The sequence below is a fragment of the Aethalodelphis obliquidens genome, unplaced genomic scaffold, assembly GCF_003676395.1.
Source record: "Aethalodelphis obliquidens isolate GAN/ISIS:26980383/991018 unplaced genomic scaffold, ASM367639v1 scaffold2, whole genome shotgun sequence".
Taxonomy (NCBI): Eukaryota; Metazoa; Chordata; class Mammalia; order Artiodactyla; family Delphinidae; genus Aethalodelphis; species Aethalodelphis obliquidens.
In genome coordinates, this window is record NW_020837946.1 from 69,451,056 (window position 1) to 69,472,217 (window position 21,162).

General features: G+C 33.4%; 1 protein-coding gene across 15 annotated transcripts in view; it reads right to left on the minus strand.

Annotated features, from left to right (window-relative positions):
- Window positions 1–21,162, minus strand: part of SLC4A10 (solute carrier family 4 member 10) — a 309,415-nt gene that overhangs the window by 119,890 nt on the left and 168,363 nt on the right. For 14 of the 15 annotated variants that reach the window (XM_027129968.1, XM_027129959.1, XM_027129928.1 and 11 more), the window contains 2 exons: window positions 13,497–13,657; window positions 6,358–6,546 (listed from right to left, as the gene is read on the minus strand). In XM_027129968.1, coding sequence (XP_026985769.1) covers window positions 6,358–6,546; window positions 13,497–13,657 — 350 coding nt within the window. Of the gene's footprint in view, window positions 1–6,357; window positions 6,547–13,496; window positions 13,658–21,162 lie in introns of those variants that run through there. The other variant, XM_027130010.1, reaches the window with a different exon arrangement.

The following is a 21,162-nucleotide window of genomic DNA, read 5'->3' on the forward strand; positions in this document are numbered from 1 at the left end:
TCTCATTGATACCTAAAACAATACTAGTTCACAGAAGACAATTTTCAGGTACAGGACTTTACATTCAGCCAGAAAGTGAATATGTGTCCTAAAGGGATAACAAAGAATTTGCTAGGATTTTCCCCCCTCCAAGACAAAATAGTATAAAGTTAGGATTTAGAATTCCCATATATGTGTGGAAGTTTTATGAATGCTATTTTTTATGATAATTTTTCTCATCATATGCCACAATGCTTTTGAACATACATATTTTTGCCTATTTCTTTATATTGCCTTCACTATGCCCACTCATCACTGTCCGTACTAATATATTCTATAAGTAAATGTCGTCACAATTTTTAATCACATCTGTTAATATCTAAATAACTTTGAGAAATTGAGATGATTATCCAAAAAGAGACATTTATTAACTTAAAACTTTATTATATTCAGGGTAAATTATTCAAAAACGAATGAAAATTGGACACTATTATAATTGAGACATGTTCATGACTATTTAAATGTAAACATTTGAGAAACCTAACATCATCCTTATATATTTACCATATATTTTAATTTTTCCAACCTTTTAAACTCAAAGAGTTCACCATCTTAAATCCAAAATTCCAATATTTGTTATACATCTTATCAATTAAAGTGCATATTATATAGTATTCATATCAGCAACTGCTTGAGTTAATTTTCCTTTGAGTCATGAATTCATTTTTTCCTCTGGACCTCCATGTAGGGATCATATATAAGTTAGATATAAAGTTATTATAGGCCATGTACTTTTCCAAGGCAAATCATAAAAGATTTGGGCAAGCACAGAAGAAAACTGAGAGTAATTCAAGCAACCTCTAACTAGAAAATGGAAGCTCTGCTTTTCTGCTTGTTACACAAAAAATTTTTCACCAAGTCCACTGCAAAACTGGCAGAGTCATTTCCCTCATCATAAAGTTGTGGGGAGAGCATGAGACTATGTCAGAATTACTGTTTTCTACTTTAAGTATGTCAGTATCATTAAAGCATCTCAGTATTGAAAGACAACCATAAATATGTTCTCAAAAAATGTATTAAAATTACATTAATTCAAGTCCTTACTTACAGTTTTCTTCCTCTTTAAATAAATTACATATATAAGTATTATAAAACAGCAGCTTTTAAATTTCTATTTAGCCAAATTCAAATCAATAGGAGAATAAGATACCACTGAAGCATATCAGTATTTGCTACTGCTTAATCCACTGAAAATCATGTGTAATAGAAGGAAACTGGGATGAAGACATGAAGGTACATTACTATTAACCTAGAGACCAAGCTGGTTTACACTACCTCAGAAACCTTCAACGCATTTAGAGTACCCAAAGGGTAGGAGATGAGGGAGGTACAGAGATGAGATGAGCCTGTTAGAGACAGACACAAGACAGAGCAAAATAAAGAAATATAAAAATGAATGACAAAGTTACATACATGTGTAACAATACATTTATTCATGGGAATAGAAAACAAGAAGAAAGAAAGGCTAAATATTTAGAAAATGTTGATTAGGTCAGCTATACTTCAAAAACATGAAAGTATGCACACAATTAAAGTTGGAGAAAAACTGGTATGCCTGAAAATAATTAATGTAAGATAAGAAATAACCAATTTAAACACATCATACTAGAAATATTTTTGCTGTTAAGACTTAGTCTTGAGATTCCAAAACTCAGTAGCGACAATACAGTCTCTCAACAGACCCACCAGCTGTGTCAACAATGTCATCCTGATTTCTTTTTGGAACAATGGAAAACACCTTTATTATATAATGTTTAATTCTATCATCTACATGAGTTTTTAAATGTTTTCTTTCAAGTAATTCTAACAATTATTATTTGACCTTTATTTTCTTCAAGATAAAACATTATAAGGAATACTTTTTTAAACTCTTGATATCTTATTTATGAGACCACAGTATTTAAAAAATAAGACAGCATATAAATATCTAAACACACATAAAACATTGTACATCTGAAAATAAAAAAGTACCGCATTTGTAAAAAGACACAATTATAAAGCCATAAAACTGATTTTCAAAAGCCATAAATAAAAATCATTCACAATACAGAAGTGTACATTACTTTAAGGGCTAAAATCTATGCAGGCCTAAAGAGTCAAGTCATCCCATCCTTCCAAATCTAAATGTTCTCCAGTAACCTGTAGTTTTGAAAGTAAGTCAGATACCTTCTGCTCTATAACTCCTTTTAAGATCCTAAATAAAAGGGACAACTGGAAAGTACTCAGAATAGGTGAGAGAAAAGATATGTGAAGGAAAAGAAATAGAGTTAGAATTATTACTAAAGGAAACAGTGGAATGAAGACACCCTACACCTAAGGAAACTGAGTCTTAAGTTATTTTTTTTAATGTAAAGGTTATCAAAAGTATAATAATATTTTAGAGTAGATTTGTAAGCCAAAGTCTCAAATACAATTGAATATATGACCTAAGTGATGAATACAAATACTGGTATATCTTGCTTTCTAGATCACTAAAAACAAAAGTCTTATTTTTACTTTAGAAAGTCCTTCTAGTTTCAAGAAATTATTCAAATATTCTTGATATATTTAAGTAGTTTCCACAACATCCTTTTCAGAGTTCTAATGTTAAAGAAGATATGATTTTTCTATTATTTTTTTGCTGTTCCTTTGCCAAATGTAGCTATCACTTTTTATTGAAACTTCAGAATCAGACACTTAATTCTCACAGTTTTGATGCTTAATGAAACGTGAAAGTTAAACACAGCATGGTGGCATTAAAAATGCCTGGTGAATCCATCGCATCCGGCATCTTAGCCCTTAAGAGAATGTGCAGTACACCAAGAAAAAAATTATACAAAGTAGTTAAGCTAGCGTATTTGGAGGAGTGATTGACAAATTATCACAAAGCACTAAAAATGTAACGAACAAAATAGTGCAGATGGAGGAGAGAAGCAAGAAAATCACTATCTTGTAAATCTAATCTATAAAATGGGAAAGAACCCCATTTGGTCTTCAGATTGAAATATCTGAATGTTTAACCCTTGGGACTACTACCAAGGTAGCATGTTCAAGGAACAGGTCAACTAAGGAAGTAGAAACTTTATTCTATATGACTCTTTTAGAGTTCTGTATATAAGCATCAGTTTGTTTTCTGAGGGAATTTCAATTGCTTCATTTCTAAAGTAAAAGGTATATTAAACAAGAGGGGGTTTATTTCCATCCCTATGCTTGGCAAGGAAAATGTTTCCTGTTTTCAAGTCTCTAGAAGATACTCACTCTATTTAATTCCTAATCTATAGTCTTAATTTTTAAAACAGGTCAGTTTTTGCCTGATATACTCTACTGAAGAGTTTCTTTTTTTAATAATGGGAGTATTATTTTTACCATTTTGGATGTATTGAAATCCTTCTGTATCTCTCTGTACTACTGCACAAAAAGATTAAATCTCTACTGCATATTTTGAAGCAGAATGTCAAATCTATATTTACAGCTATGAATTTTGATTTGTTTGTTTATCTAGAGTTTATCAGTTGTTAGAGTTAATGAGTAGATTGAGAACCTTAGTAATAAAGGTCTTTCACACTTCTTTTCACTTCTGGATAGGAGATTTATTTCTAAATTGGTGAAGTCTATTCACATTTTCAGAATTCTTAACACACATAATTATGCAAAGTGAGGAAGCAAAACAGAGTCACAAGGAGGTGTTATAAGCCTAGGCTTAGGAAACCACTTCTACAACAATACTTAATTGGATATATGAATCTTATTAGAAATGTTTCCAAGTTTTTATTACCTTAATGTATGCCTCAAAAGGATCTGTATGTGTTCAGATAAAGGCTGATTGTACAGATGGTGACAGAATCATTTCAGAACTACTCATATTCTAGTTTTCAGAAAAACTAAGCAATTGCCTGAATAAGACAAAAAGTAGGCTCTCAGAAAAACTCTGGGGACTTCCCTGGTAGCGCAGTGGTTAAGAATCTGTCTGCCAATGCTGGGGACACGGGTTCAAGCCCTGGTCCGGGAAGATCCCACATGCCGCGGAGCAGCTAAGCCCCTGCACCACAACTACTGAGCCTGCGCTCTAGAGCCCGCAAGCCACAACTACTGAGTCCTCGTGCCACGACTACTGAGGCCCGCGTGCCTAGAGCCCATGCTCTGCAACAAGAGAAGCCACCGCAATGAGAAGCACATGCACCGCAAGGAAGAGTAGCCCCCACTCATGGCAACTAGAGAAAGCCTGCGTGCAGCAACGAAGACCCAGTGCGGCCAAAAATAAATTAAATAAATAAATTAAAAAGAAAAACTCTGTATGTATATGTATCTATATGTGGACTTTACGATTTAAAGCTATAATTCTGTCACCTCTTCTTATGTTTAATGAAAGTTTAGAGCTGTAACAAGCAGTGTGTCCAGGTCTACATGACATTAAAAAAAACAATTCATCCAGTGAATTCAGTACCCTCTTCCCTCCAAAAACATAATGCAATAAAACCATTTGATAGTAAATGTTATCCCCAGTGAAGTTTGAGATATACAGCTAGTTCACAACCCAAAATCCTTGCATCTTTGAATAAACACATAACATTCTCATAGACATATATTTTATGGTCTGATTTCCAGTAAAGGTAAATGAAATAAAGGCAGAAGTTTATTTTTATAAAATGTGCTTGCATTCATAGAGATTTAGTTAATGAGAATATTTTAATAAGGTCTTTAGAATCACATAGACATAAGTCCATAGTCAAAATTCGTAAATATCTTAATCTGTTTTCTTAATATCATCATATCAAATATATGCTAGTATTGTAAGCATAATAAAAGTACTATATTTATAATAAGTTTCAGAATATAAAAGCTTCCTTTTATCATTTTCATATATAACATATTTTAAAGCAAACTGTGATTTAGAATATGAATATATTTTAAATACATGATGTAATTCAAAGCAAGTTATAAATCCTCAAAATATCCAGTGGGATCTACAAATACAAGTTGGTATATACCATAAAGCACTCATAACACTTTTATTGAACTTAATATATGCACAACTACAGAGTCTTCAATATAACAATGATTTACACATTCAGTCATTGAAGGGTTTTTTAAAAAATCAAATGAGTATTTCAAAAATTATTTAGAACTAGTTCTGTGTTCTGAGACAACAGTACATCTAACCATCTTTATTTATTTATTAAAGTATTTATTCTACGTGTGCATATTTGATTCAGTAGTATGAAAACTGGTAAAAATTCCCATATAAAGCAGAATCTGAAAAAAACCTCATTTTCATGCATTTGTATATAAAGCATCTCTGAAGCTTTTGAAAATAGGAGTGAAATTACATAAAGTCCATGCTGTCAATACACATGCTTAGTCTATTTGTGGAAATCGGAGTCTTTCTAGTAAAACATTTGAAATTACTTTTCATTAATTTGTATCTTTTAAAACTGGGAACTTTTATAGCTAGCGGAAGTGTAACCAATTCATGTCATCCTCATGATAACTTCATTTTCCTTCACAAGACTGATGGAAAGGATGAGTGATAAGAGATTTCTAAGCAACTTCCTTAATGTAAAAGATGAAGGGTCAAATGGATGCAAAGAGAGAACAAAATACAGAAGAAAGGATAAAACAATTAGAAACACTGTTTTTGCTTCATGATTGCCAAGGAGTAAGTCATGAATGACTGCTAGAAAACAATGGTTGTTTTCTATCAATTCCTATCAATGGTTGTTTACTATCAAATGATAATGGCTCATCTATGTTGGTGAGCCAAGATGGTAAGTGCGGAGGCTCTTATTGATGATGTAGTACTGCAAAGAGCGATGAGCCCATGAACTAGAAATCAGGCTTAATATATGTAGAGACACAAGTAATGCACTAGCTGCTCTTTTCAACTGTAATCTAGAAAGGGATTTGTTGACCATGAGCAACATGAAGCCAATATCTTTTTTTCCACAATCACTAAATGTTGATCATTATTCATTTTAACTAAAAGACCTTACGTTAAAGCATTGCATTACATTCTCAAGCTATGAGACAAAGACTAGAGCCTTATTTGTGATGCAATTGACATCAGTTTATGTTTACTACATTTGAGTGTATAACTTCTTATTAGATAAAATTTTCCTTGCATTCTTTCATGAGCCTTTCAGGAAACTTTAAATCTTTGTTAATAAAATTTCTACAGTTTGATGCCTGATAATAAAACAATACATGAATATGAAAAGAAACAATTCTACCACAACAATCTGAATTTCAATAGATCATTTTCAAGTAAGACATATTTTAAAGGACTTTGATATTTCAGACAACCTATAATAAATGATAAGAATATAATAAAGAAATATTTACCATTTTTATCCATGGAATTTGGTTCTGATTGTTTCTTGCCAATATCAGCAAAGGAACGAACAATGGGAATCCTATTGGTGAGTTTTTTCTGATTCTGGTGGTGATGCTGTTTCATCAGTGCCTCGTGGACCCTGTGGCGTACATCATCATTGAGCTGACCTGAGCTCACTTGTTGATCAAGGACCATATCTGAAGAGTGAAGGTAGAAAGAAAATGAGCACAGCTTTCCTGTAATGTTCCAGTAGTGAACCACTGAGTCCAAATATGCATACCCTAGATAATATTATTCCTCTTAAAATAGGAATGAATTCCTTTAAAAAATCTCTAAGTATGGTCTTAGAAACAGAAGTTTGTCTTTCTTTGTAGAAATGCTACACAAGAAAGATTTGGGAAAATAAACCATTCATTTTTAAATATGTAATGATCTTATGGAGTTTTATTTTTCAAACAGGAATAGTTGTATTGAGAACAAAGTGCTTTATGTTCTCCATTATTCACACTGACGAGAGGGAATAGTATCAGGAGTCATATAAATATGATTAGCATGTTTAAAATTAAAAAGCCTCATACATATATTTTAATATGGTTTTCCTCCCTTTTTCTAGTAGAGAATAATTTCCATGTTTCTTCCTTAAGTCCATCGGTTAAAATCTGATGCAAGGAGGCTTAGGCAACTACCCAGCTGGTTGCATTTGGAGAGTAAACAATTCTTTCACATTAATATAAAGTCAGTCCTCTCAAACCTTCCTTGATAATGTGTTTATATTTTAGAAAACCTTCTATACCCATAAAACAAAGAATAAAAGGTGAGATTTCAGAAGGCTATAACTAAGCAGATTGATATTTACCATATGTGTCAGAAATGCCTAGAAAATGAGTAGATGAGTTCTTGGTAATACAAAGATCACCTCAATAAACCTCAGTGTAATTAATCTGCGTTCATATGATCAAATATTAACTCTATTTGATTTTCTGAGGTGCTAACTCCTTATGCAAAACAGATTACAATGCATTGTCTCCCGCTGCCCCACTGAGTACACTGAAGATTTGAAAATTAGCAGAATCCTCCTTTCCAAATAATGTTTTCCTTCAGTGTGAAAAGGAAACGACTGGAGAAACAGACTTGGATCACTGTCCCACATTCCAGCTGTGTGACCTTGTAAAGTTGAAGAGTCGCAGTGTCCTTATTTCTAAGACAGAGGTAATAGCTATCTCATAACAGCATTGTTGCCAGGACATAAGGCACCTAATGCACTGATTGGAATATTGAGGCCCTCAGTAAATATTTCCCAGTACAAGATTTTCTTTGCGATTTCCTTTAAGTAGGTTATGGGCTCATGGTTTAAATTTTTTGCTGGTTTTAAATCATTTATCTGTATTTTATAATGGTGTATCCAGCAGAGGCAAAGTTGGATTTATCAATAACAGAAAACCCAAATCAAACTATCTAAAACAATAAATTTCACTGGCTTACATAACAGAAAAATCAAAGTTAGGTTGGATTTAACTCCATTTCTCTGTGATTTTGTCAGCTTCCCCCTCCTCGAGGTGTGAGCTTTAACCTCAGGCTATTTTCCTTATGGTCACGAGGTGGCTGCCAGCAGCAACAAGGAGATACACATCTTTGTTCATATCAGAGATTCTTTGCCTTTTTGTGACTTTTTCTTGAAGGAAAAGTCCTTTTTCCCCTACCCAGGAACAATTCTAAGCTCAACTGACATAGTCCTGTCTATGCTGAGCCAATCACTGACAAAGAAGATGGGCTCCCCAGTTGGCTTAGACTAATCAAGAACTGCCCTCCACTGTGGAGTCATTTCCCTAAACCAGAGGTAGACAAACCTTTTCTGTAATGGGCCAGATAATAAATATTTTAGGCTTTGCAGGCCATACAATCTCTGTCACAACTACTCAACTCCATTTTTATAGCATGAAAGTAGCCATAGACAACACGTACACAAATTACCATAATTGTGTTTCAATAAAGCTTTTTTATGGACACTAAAATTAGAATTTCATATAATTTTCATGTTGCAAAATATTGATTTTATTATTTTTCAGTCATATAAAATATAATAACCATTCTTAGCTCACATGCCTAACAAAATCAGGCAGTGGCCATATTTGCATATAGAGCATAATTTGCCAACTTTGTTCTATCACTTGGCTGTTTACAATGGAAAGAGGTAGAATGAATGTCTGGGAGTCAGCCATAATGTCCACTATAATTACCTCCAAAGTCTCTTCCAGTTCCGAAAATGTATGATAGTATAGAATATTTAAACTTATATCTCAGTTTTTTTGAGATCAGTAGTTATAAAACCCTTGGATTAATTTGAAATAAAGGAAATGATAAATTGTCAACATACATGACTTTACACTGCAACCTTGCTAAGATGGAAAAATGTATATAAAATATGCATTATATACTTCATGATAGGAGTTGTAGATTATTCAGACACCAAAAGGATACCATCATGCAGCAGTTTCCTCTGTAAACCATGATATGTATCCCCAGTTCAATATTCTAATCAGAATAAAAATTAATCATGTAATAAAACATGCACATGGTTATAGTTTTTCATTCTTATCAAAGCACAATCTTTCCAGGCCTAAGCACTACGAAAAATAAGTCACTAGCTTCAAAGTGTTTCAGAGATAACGTCTTTACATAAGACAGTTACATAAGATAAATAGAAAAGAACACTCATCTGCTCATTAGTCGCGGAAATACATAGCAAACTCCTCTAAGGTATAACATGACCAAGCAATGTCTTAATGAACTGGAAAAGTTAATCAACTTGCTTAAGAATATAACTTATGCTAAGGTGAAATTTAAGTATCAAAGCGAGTGTGATTCACTAATCACTTACATTGTGCTCTTCACCACTATAATATATATTAGTATTAACCTTGAAAAGTAAGAAAGGATAATGGGCCATAATGGCTTTAGGCCCAGAGTCAAGACCAACAATCTCAGTAGGCTATGATGCCTAAATAATACAGTCCAGCCTGCCAAAGCTCAATGCCAGGATCTGGATGATAAGAGAAGAAGCAAGAAGAAAAGGGATAAATTGGTCACAGTCTTCTAGCACGAAACAGGCTCCAGAAAAACTAGCAGTATTTGTGTAGAAAAACCTCAGAAAGTGAAAAAATACTTTTCATCTTAATCAGGCAATTATTTTGTCATGATCAATCCATTTGACTATTGAGTGAAAGCCTCTAGAGACCATGAGATGTTACAGACTCTATATAAATCTCCGCTTCTTTAAAGATGATCGTATAATTGCTTTGTCTTAAAAATCCATTGTCTTCAAAGATGCTGGGGGAGAAGTGGGCAATAGGGGGTTCTAAATTTTACAGTTTGGTTGACACTACTAACAGGAGTGTATGTAATAAAAATGTAAATTACCATAAGAAAACTTACTTTCCAGACCAAGGATGGTAATAGCATAGGCATTAAAATATATATATATGGCTATTAACATACTCCCAAATCTGCAGATTATATTCGGTGGAGCAAACTGTGGATTTTTCCTTTGATGAAAGATTTTAAACAGCAAGAGTTGTTTTAATGAGTTGAGAACTATGATTGTTAATCTGTCCACGGTACTAACTTTGGTTTGGTTTTAATATCTTACCCTCATTGACAGCAATAGGTTAAAGTAGACACACTACAGAGGTAATATTTCCATTATTAATCTTTACAGTGCTGAATTTAAAAGAGATTAACATAAACCGTAAAATTTCCTATAATTTATATGAATATAATTGAGAAGCATTTTTAATACAATTAATCTCCATATCAGAATAAGAAAATATATCTGGAGAATTTTGGATTTGAAAAGTTAAGTAATATTTTGAAGGAAGAAGTTTAAATTTATTCTGAGTTCCTTAAAGCATTAGGAAATAGACACTTTTAAATTAACTTTATCCAAAAGAAAATCCTACTTTAATTACACCAGAAATTCTTGACAGACCTGCCAGATACAAATGGGATTTTCTCCTGCTAAGTCTACAAAAATCTCTTTAAAGAATTATTTAAGAGTCTATTAAAAACATATCAGAACATTGATATAAAAATCCTTGACCATTCTAAAACAATATCTGGGTCATATTCCTCTACTAGGAAATGTCTAGAAAACATTAAGCTGCAGAGCCTGTGCATTTGCAAAGGACTAGGGCTTAGAGCCCTTAAAGATAAACGATTATATCTAGCTTTTGCAAAACAGAAACTAGCGACTAATACATTAGCAACTGCCTAACATATAGAAAAGTATGATAAATAAGAGGTGAAGAAAAAGTTCCAAATCTTAAAGTTAATCACTATGGTCCCAAATTATCATGAAATAGAAAAAAACAAAATTTATGATTATAGATTAATCAAAAGAAATTATTCCCATCTCTGCAAGTGTTACCTGTAATGTATCACTTTCTATTTATCTGTTTATAAAATGTAGGAAATAGTCTCTTCCCTACCTCATAAGGTTTCTGTGATAATAAAATATAGTAATGGATGTGAAAATACAAAGTTAGAAGTCTTCAAAATGTAAAACGTTTACTACAAACTTCGTAATACAGCTAAATTGTCACAAAGTAAAAATATCAATAAGTAAACAATAAAAATAATTACAAGCTATCAGAGAAAATTTATTAATGAGATTTTATTGAGGGCAGAAATAAATACCTTTGGATTAAATACACCAAATTAAAATTACTCAAAGAGAGAGAATCTCTTCTCATTAATGATTGAAAAGGAACCTAAGGAAACAACGATCAACTCAGGTACTTGTAATCCTATTTTTCTACATGGTGTTAACTCTAAACTACTGACCTTTTCTGAATGGCAGTTTACACTGTTGTACACTGAAAATGGGACATTAAAAAAGTTGGTCTACTTTGGAGGCAGAAAAATACAGACTAATTAGAAGAGAAGAAAGAATACTAAAAACCTATTTGGGATATTGAGACTTCCACTGAACTACTTTCATTTGTAAGAATAGACTTAGAAAATGTAATTTGCTTTAAAAAGCTAGATTCAACAGAGCTAACAACCTTTACATATTCTACAGAGTTGAGCTTGGGGAAGAGGGCAGGTTTAGGGAAAGGAAGCATAAGTTTAGACGACAAAACCAAGCTAAGGTGATAAACAACAGAGTTTTAGTCAAATTATAACAGGAGAATATTTCCTGGTAGAAATAAATTCCTAAAGAAAGCATTAGAAATTACATGTTTTAAGAAATTTAAAGCCTGGTAAAACTATGAAGAGAATTTTCTGAGGCTAATTTTGCCTGGTTGAGGAATTTGACAGCTTCATTACATACAGCCAATCCAAAACTCATTTGAATTAATCCATTTTCAAAGGTAATGCCATCACTGACATAAGTAGCAGAAATAAACTCCTTATTTTGGGCAAGACCTTTAACCTTCTGAGTCACTTCATTTATGAAGGATAACAATAATAATAGTAAGCCCCAAGTTTGTTTTGAATATCAAAAAGATAGTTGTAGAATTACTAAAAAGAGCTTCCTAAACTGCAAAGTACTAGGAAGAACCCAGCCATTTCATTCATAATTAAAACATAAAAATTTTTATTGGGTATCAGCAATACTCCATAATGTAAAGCTAGGAAATTGAATTGGAAGGCTACTATACCAGCGTTCTCAGGAAGTTTGCTAATTTCCATGTTAGTCATTTCTTTAAGTGTTGATTTAGTGTGACCTGTTACTGTATCCTGTGTTCTTCCAAAAAGTATACTGTATTTAACTTTATATCGTCGTTTAGGCTCTCGTTCTGTATTTTAAAGGGTAATCTCTTTATAAGTGTTGTATGAAACTGAGGGGAGGAAAGCTCATCTTTCCTGTTTTTTTGTGTGTGTGTATTTTTGTTTGTGCTTAATATTGTGAGCCAAAATATCTCTCCATGCTTACTTCTTTTTTCACACATATTGCAATGTATGTATGCCTGTCAGCACCAACAGCCAAATAAATAATTTTAAAGGAATTAACAACAACCATTTCAAGCCATCTCTTTCTTCAGACAGTAGTTGTAGTGTAATAGAAGGAACATGGAGCTTAAAGTCAGAGGCCCTTAAATGGAACTGGAACCATGAAAGTGTCAGAATTTCTATTTTCTTATTGAAATATGGGAATGCACTTACTTTATGAGGTTATTCTGAAGATTAAATTAGATACATTATTTTTCTAATACAATATTTTCTCGTTTATGTGATCCAAAAACACACAGTGTTTTGGGTTTTTTTCCCATCTCTACAATATAATCAAGACACTGAAGTCTCTCTGAAGTCTTTCTACTCCACAAATAAATTCCACATGGAACTGCTTTTATGTTTTTCTGAACTAGGGAATTTTTAAAACTGCCTGAGTCCTAGCTTTGTTTTTATTTTTAAAAATCTCCATTAACCATTTCGTTTATACCCTTTCAAAACTCATTTCCGTGTTTTTTTTGTATTATTTTGTTTTTACTAAAATGTTTGTCTTCCAGCTGAAAAGATATAGGAGTTCTTTGCTTTTATTTGCAGAGTAACAGTAAGATGCTTCCTAAATATAACTGCTTGTGTGATATAGCCATAATAGACTTCTAGTACAAATCATTCATCCCAGACACAAGCCATAGTGTCAATTATAAACCAATCTAAACTGCATCACTTGGCCTCCTCTGGAATTCAAGATTGTTAATTCAGTTTAAAATAAATGGCCATATCTTTCTGTTCTATTCTAAGCTAACATTTTTCCTAATTACTGAAACTTTTTCATTTGGCTATTTCATGTATTTGAATATTGAAAAAAAATCAGTCTCTAGCTTTATGGATTTTTCCTTCCATTTTCTAATGGTGACAGTCTAATTACATATGATGGTGAAAAACAATATATGCTAAATGGAAACCAAGAGATTCTTGTTCTAGACTTGCCACTGGCATGTTAGACCATATTTCTTTGAGATTCAACTTCTTTTATCTTAAATGAGGTGGCAAAACAAAGTTATTTTTGAGGCCTCATACACTGATCATGAGAATTAATTTCCTAAAGGTCACACGTGTATAGAATTATAAGAAAAAGGGAACTAAAAAAATCAGCTGTACCCATAAGTGTGAAATAGACTAAGGAGAAAAAAGGATGTACCTGCAATTTCTTCTAAAGTGTTGGCGTGCATGTCCAGCAACACAGTTCCATTCAGAATACAACTCCTCAACTCAAACAAGCTGTGCAGTGATAGAGTAGCCACATAAGGCTTGCTCCACCTTTCCCCTCCATCTTCCACATCTTCTTCAAACTTCAACCACCTATACAAATAAATATTAGAATTTTTTAAAATTTGTAACACGTTTTTATTTCACTACTACCCTGCTATAAAATTATTCTTAAAACAAAGCACATTAAAAGAAGGCCATTCCAAGATGAAAAAAAAGAAAGGGGGGGTGAATTTTAGTCGTAAGTATAAAACAAATGATTTTACTACCATAAAGACAGTGATATTTATGGCAAAAATATTTCCATAGAACATGCATTGCATTCACTTTAAGAGATCTCCCTTCAGGCATTAAATTACCTAATTTTGAATTTTTCCCAAGTTACAAATAAATATTATTATCAGCACATTGATATTACATTGTAGAAGAATGAACCTTTATCCCAACAATAAAAGGTAGAAGTATAAAGCTATTCACATTACTTCTTGGTTTCAAGGATTTCAGAAGTATGTAAAAGCCAGCCCAAGTCATCTGGTTTATTTCATTTTAATTCCATTTGACAAACATTCTTTCTGTCATTGAAAGATATGTTTAAAACAAACAAAAACTCAGTTTTTTAAATTAATCTTTCTAACACTGAAAAAATATATCAATATAAATGTTTAGTCAGTGGTCACAGGGAATCTGTTGTAGAACTAATAAAGAGAGTACACTACATGGAAAGATAACGGTGGTTAAAAAATGCAACAGAAAATGAAAGAGTACTCATTTTTCTTTTAGTGGGAGGTCTTAAAACAATATTTGAATCTCTTGACAATTTTGCCCTTTGATTTTTAGGGAAGCTAGTATGATTTGGGGACTATTCTGTAGGAAAAATACTTATTAGGCCTGTTTGAATGAAATCTAGTGATTGTAGTCACTTCCCAGGGACTAAATCTATGAGAACTGAGCTCAGCCCCCATTCCCTGAGTGTTCCTGCCAGGGCCAGAGAATAGAAGAACCTTGATAACACGGTGCCAAATGGGAGACCACTGCCTTCTTGGAGTGAAATGAGTAGTAATATCTGAGATTGTTTCTAACTAAGATAAATGGAAGGGATAAAGAGAAATCGATGATTTTACTGCTCTGGCACTAGCACTAAATCTCTTATTCTTTTAGGGACTTGCTTTTTAATCTTAGTGGATAACCATATTAATTCCACCATTTCTAATGAAGCCTAGCCTAAATGCCTCTCCTCTCTCCATCCCCCACCATTTTCCTCATATTTTCTCTCCTTGTCACTTTTGCGCTAACTTCCTCTCTCCATGCAATATCACTCAAATTTCCTATCTATATGATATTTTATTGCTGTTTTGTGTAATCAAATGATCCAACTCCAACTCCAACAGAGGACATCTTGTATAGTTAAGAACCAGTGTATCGGCCAGCTAAAAAAACTAAGCAAAAGGGCTAGTCAGAAAGATTAGTATGTAGAGTTCCAAGAACGATAAAGACAGCTATGGATCTGTCCTCAGACTTCAAGGACGAAAACGTCAGGAAGTAAAAAGGAAACTAGTAGGGAAGAACAGTTATGCCTGCCAAAAATTTACAGGCATATGTTTATGCCTATCATGAGTTTAGAGAATGCTTGAAGGTTGAAAAAACTTATATTTAAGCACAAATCACTGACAGTATCTCTTCAAATGGTGACAATTTTATAGAGTATTTTTGTCTACACAGTTGGGAATTTTTTCATATTAGTGAATCTTAATGATTTTCAGCCCTTTACAGGGCCATAATGCATCACAGATCATGGGATGGTCATTAATACTGCTCACCAACTATAACTAGTTCTCCCCCTCTTCTTAGTAAAGAGTAGGATATCACTACCTGGCTTTCTTTTAACTGGGTGAGGCCACTGTTGACAAAGAATTGTGAGCAGAAATTATCTGTGCCACTTCCAGACTGGAGTTTTTCATTGCTAGGATGAGACCCTCTGGAGCTCTTTTTCCCTCTGTGGCCACCAGCTATGTTCAAGATGTAGGCAGTTCTATCATCCAGAGTCTCTGAGTAACGACAAGTGCAGTGGTGCAGAGCCTCTACTGATTCATGATGCACATGTATCATGAACCATAAATAAACCTTTGTGATTTTAAGCTTTTGAAATTACAGCGTATTTTTTCTAGCATAATTTACCCTATCCTAACTGATACAAATTTTAGCAATTCATACCAGCATCAAGTTCCTAATTAGAATTAATGGTGAGAGTGAGTATACTTTTGATAAATATAATAATCTAGTATTTCTTGCCAGGTATAAAAGTAAGGACATGGTAACATTGTGAATGTCAATATCTCCAAGGATCAACCTCTTGACAGACATTTTGAAATGGGATAGTATTGTGGAAAGTGTATTGGACTAGTCGGGAATAAAAAGAAATCTAGGTTTGGGGCCCTACTCTATATCTAAATTGCTGTGTGACCAAGGGAAAGTCTTTCAACTTCTCTGGGCCACAGTTTTCTCATCTGTAAAATGATGAGACAAATTCAACACATTCAAAACTTGTCCAGGATCACCTAGTCACTAACCTTGTCAAACCATATCAACTCCAACTGTTCTTGTTTTTCTCCAGAGTCTGTGCCCATTTTTTACCATAATACAATTACTTCAGTTGGATTTATGGACTTTTTTAGCTAAGATATCTTATGCTAAAGCCTATAGTGAAAACAACAGATTTAACATTTAATTTTCCTTCTTGTCTGGAACAAATCTCAAGTTGAAAAATGTTCTGTGTTCTCTCCCTCTCATCTTATGTTATCCACAGAAGGTGTACCAAGAGAGTGGATACAACTTTTATTAAATCTTCTGTCACCTTATATACTACTCACATATGACGTGGTTTTTCAGACAAAAAGAATAAAAGAAGGGAGTCTTTACAGCATCACTTATGCTGGTGTTATTTTGACTGAAGAAACTTGTTAGATTTGAAATCTAGTTTCCAGTCTGTTGTGTGGTAAAGAAGAATTAGGGTCATAAAAGGGTGTAATTTTGTTTGGGGGACTATAGATTTCTCTTTTCTGGAGTTCTGGTACTTTCTGTCATCTTTCTATACAGAATTGCTACTAAAATGTTGTATTTAAAATTTTCACTCAAGAAATCCTGAAAAGAGTGTTGATACATTACTAAAAAACCATATTGTTTCTTAATTACTTAAGTATAAATCTATAGACTGACCCATACAATAATATTGTTTGTAAGTTGTAATAACGCTAATAATAAATTCATTTTTAAATATGCATGGGCTTCTTGATCTACGCAAAATGATCCAACCCCTTCTTCTAAGGGAATTTATAGTTAAATTTTAATTACAGATAACAGTGAAAATAATTAAATAAGTAAAGAAGCATCTACATCATTTTATCTTGGTTCCTTTGAAAGGGAATATTTAGATTAAGAATCTTGAGAAGATATGGGGGGGGCGGTGTACGTGTGTTGTGTGTGTAAAAACCACCACCATAATCAAGATACAAAACTGTTCCATCACCACAAATGAGCTTCCTTTATATTCCCAATCTTCACCCTGTTTCTTTCCCCAGGTAATCATTAATCTGTTCTTCATCACTATAGTTTTGTCATTTTGAGGATGTTATGTAAGTGGAATCATATAGTTTGCAACTTTTTGAGATAGACATTTTTTCACTAAAACACAATGTCCTTGAGATCCATCCAAGTTGTTGTATATATCAATAGTTTGCTCCTTTTTATTGTTGAAAAGTATTCCACTGTATGGATGTACCAAAGTTTATTTAACCATTCACCCATTGAAGGATATCTGAGTTGTTTATAGGTTTTTGCGATTACAAATGAAGCTGCTATGAACATTCATGTAGAGGTTTTGTGTGAACATAAGTTTTCATTTCTCTAGGATAAATGCCCAAGACTGTGATTGCTGAGTCATATTTACTAATGCATGCTTAGTTTTATAAGAAACTATCAAACTGTTTTCTAGAGCAGTGCTACCATTTTACATTCACACCAGCAATAGCTGAGAGATCCAGTGTCTCTATATCTTCACCAGCATTTGCTATTATGACTTTTTTTTTACTTTAGTTATTCTATTAGGTGTGCAGTTGTATCTCATAGGGGTTTTAATTTACATTTCCCTAATGACTAATGATGTTGAACACCATTTTATGTGTTTATATGCCATGTGTATCTCTTCTTTGAAAGGCCTTTTTTTGGCCCATTTTTCCAATTGATTTGTTTTCATACTGTTGAACATTTAGAGTTCTTTACATATTCTAGATATAATATTTTTGTCAAATATATGGTTTCCGAATATTTTCTCCCTGTCTGTAGTTTGTCTTCATCCTCTAACAGGATTTTTCACAGCAAAAAGTTTTTAATTCTGGTGAAGTCCAACTTAAGAATATTTTCTTTTCTTCTTTTATTCAAAAGATTGTGCTTTTGGTATCATGCCTAAAAACTCATCTTCTAGCCCTAGGTCCTGAAGATTTTCTCTTATGTTTTCTCTAACAGTTGTATAGCTTTATGTTTTAGATTTATGATTAATTTTGAATTAATTTTTGTATACACTGTGAAGTTTAGATTGAAGTTAATATTTTTTAACCTCTAGGTAGATCTCTAATTGTTCCAGTACCATTTGTTGAAAAGACAATTCTTCCTTCACCTTTGTCAAAAATCAGTTAGCTGCACTTGGGTTAGTTTTTCTTAGTTCTCTATTCTGTTCCATTGAACTACTTGTCTATCTGAGAAAACATTTTAAAGACAAAAACTCCTTCCTTTAGAATAATTTCTTTCAAACTGGGGGCTTGATCTTTTAGACCAAGAATGGAGACTCTTGTGAGTTCCAAGCAGTTTGGATGGCCAAATATAAGTTATATGCATGGATGGTTTGATATAAGCATAGGTTTTATGAGTATTACAGGAGGAAACATAAGATACTTTCCATAAAAAGGAACCCACAAGTTACAAATATCAAGTTACTAAACATTTCAAGATTCAGTGTTTTATGCCAACTCCAGAATGATGCCAAAAGCTTTAAAAGATATTTAAATGAATATATTTTAAAGATACATAAGTATATCTCTCTTTTCTGTTTTTCATTCCATTTCATACTCCAAAGATAGAAATTAGCAGGTCTAAGAACACACCAAATCCTGTTTTAAGATTTGTAGTCACTGAATATACTGTCAGTTACAAAATGCCTGGTTGCAGTTAATGACCTAAAGTGCTGCAATTTATTCCAGTTTTCAAATAAACTCAGCTGACATTTGTTTGAATAGCAAACCAAAGCAAACAAGAGTCTCACAGGCATGAATGAGATGTGACGGACAATGGAAAAAAAAAGAAATTGTAGGCCAACTGCATGACATTTTCTATGGGGGAGGGGTGGATTTAAACTCTGTTGAGATTATTTTCATTTCCTTCAGTATGTCTGTGTCTGTTTTCATCCATAATTAACACATTGGAATCTCTTTCTACTAAGCAGCAACAACATAAAATAGGTGTTTCCTGAATTCTTTGAGGATTAAGTTGATGATAATCTCCTCTACAATACTCATATTAGAAATCTACAAAATAAAATTCTTCTGCAAATTAGAGATAGATGATTTCTATAGAATTTAACTTTCTGTTTACTTTATTCTCACTAATTTAGTTTAACTTTTCTAATAATTTTTATTCTCTGATTCTACCCAAAAAGGGAGTAAAGGAGTTACCATATCATCCAAAATGACAGTCTTGGGGGAAGTCATGAATTCTCAAGAGAAAACATCCTTTTTGGGTAGAGTTAAGGATATGGAGGGTGAAGGGGGAACATGGTTAGAGTGGGGGCTGGAGATTAACATATGTAATCATAAAGTACCTATTTCAAGAGGAAAGGGGTATTAAAATGTATCCACACTTAGAGTTTATTGACATTAGCTGTTCTTAATTCATATTATTTTCACACCTCACATTGCACTGAAAAATCCTGATGACTTGACCCTTTACCAATTTTAAATATCAAATACCTTCACATCACCAATAAAATTGTTTTGATGTAAAAATCTTTTTCCACATTACCAAGTATGTATCAGAAGCCTAACTGCTATCCCTTTCTTTGCCTCTGCTGAGCTCATTTGTGGGAAGCATTTTTAAAGGGCAACCACAGTGAGTTAAGCATGTTGTCTCCACAACTGCACAGCTGTGGTATCTTTGGGTATTTTTCTATTAATAACATTATATGTTATTTATAAGCAGGACATTGTAATTGTGTTGATTTCATTAGCTCTGTCATATGGCTTCTTCTAGGGTTTTTTTTAAAAGGGAACAGCTGTTTTTCACAAACATTTATTAAATAATTATTATTCAAAAATTTAGCTTCAAAACCTAAAACTTTGCTTAAGTTTTACTTGGCAACAACAGTGGGCATGAATTATTCAAGATGTGATATGTGGCAGGTGCAATGTGCTGATAAAATATCCTTTTTATTTCTACTATTAGGGTAGAAAATTATTAATCCCCCTGGAATACTAATCAAAAGAAAGAAGTACTTCAAATGGTTATGATTTATTAGAATTAAATGGTATTTGAAAAATCAGATGGAGTCATGAATTAACTAAACTTAGTTTTGTTAGATGAACTAGGGCATCAAGAACAAAATTACTTCCACCACTTTAAAACCTACTCCATTTCTTTTTTTTTTTTTTTTCTCGGTACGCGGGCCTCTCACTGTTGTGGCCTCTCCCGTTGCGGAGCACAGGCTCCGGACGCGCAGGCTCAGCGGTCATGGTTCACGGGCCCAGCCCCTCCGCGTCATGTGGGATCTTCCCGGACCGGGGCACGAACCCGTGTCCCCTGCATCGGCAGGCGGACTCTCAACCACGGCGCCACCAGGGAAGCCCCCTACTCCATTTCTAAGTCCTCAGTAAACACGTTCTGTTCTTCCCTGACGTGTTGTGTCTCAGCCAAAATTCATCTACTCTCCTCTTCAATGTCTGTTACTATTTTGATTGTTCATCAGATGTCTCCCGAGCCTCAAATACCTGCACCGTGCATAAGGTTCCAGAAGCAGGGCTAAGAACACAGGTCCTATCTAACAATATTAGAGAATATTAATAAGTAACTGGGTCATCTCTCTCATTCTTTATAAATAAACAGCAACATATTTTGATGGCTTAGGATAAACATGTTGTTCAAGTTAATCCATTAGAGCATGATAAAATTCTACCTGCTCAATTGTGACAAGAAAAGAGTTAGATTCTAGCATTGCTCTGCTATCTCCTAGCTTGATGAGATTGGGAAAGTTACAAGGAAGTTACTGCTTAAAAGGAATAGATCACCATTTGATCTGGAAGGTGAAAAATCACCAACCATTTTCATAATAAGGGAGTTACTCCTGTCAAAACGCATATTCCAATCTTACTTCTCAGCTCTATTCTGAGGGATGAGAGTGAAGAAAGAAATATAAAAGAAATGCTTCCAACAAGTACTTCTCAGCAATTGATTAAAGAGATTCTAACCAGAGCTGTATAGTCATCATAACCACCAGATCTCCTTCCTTCAAGTCAGCCAGGAACACCTGTTTCTTAGAACCAGCTGAAGACGGATGCCTC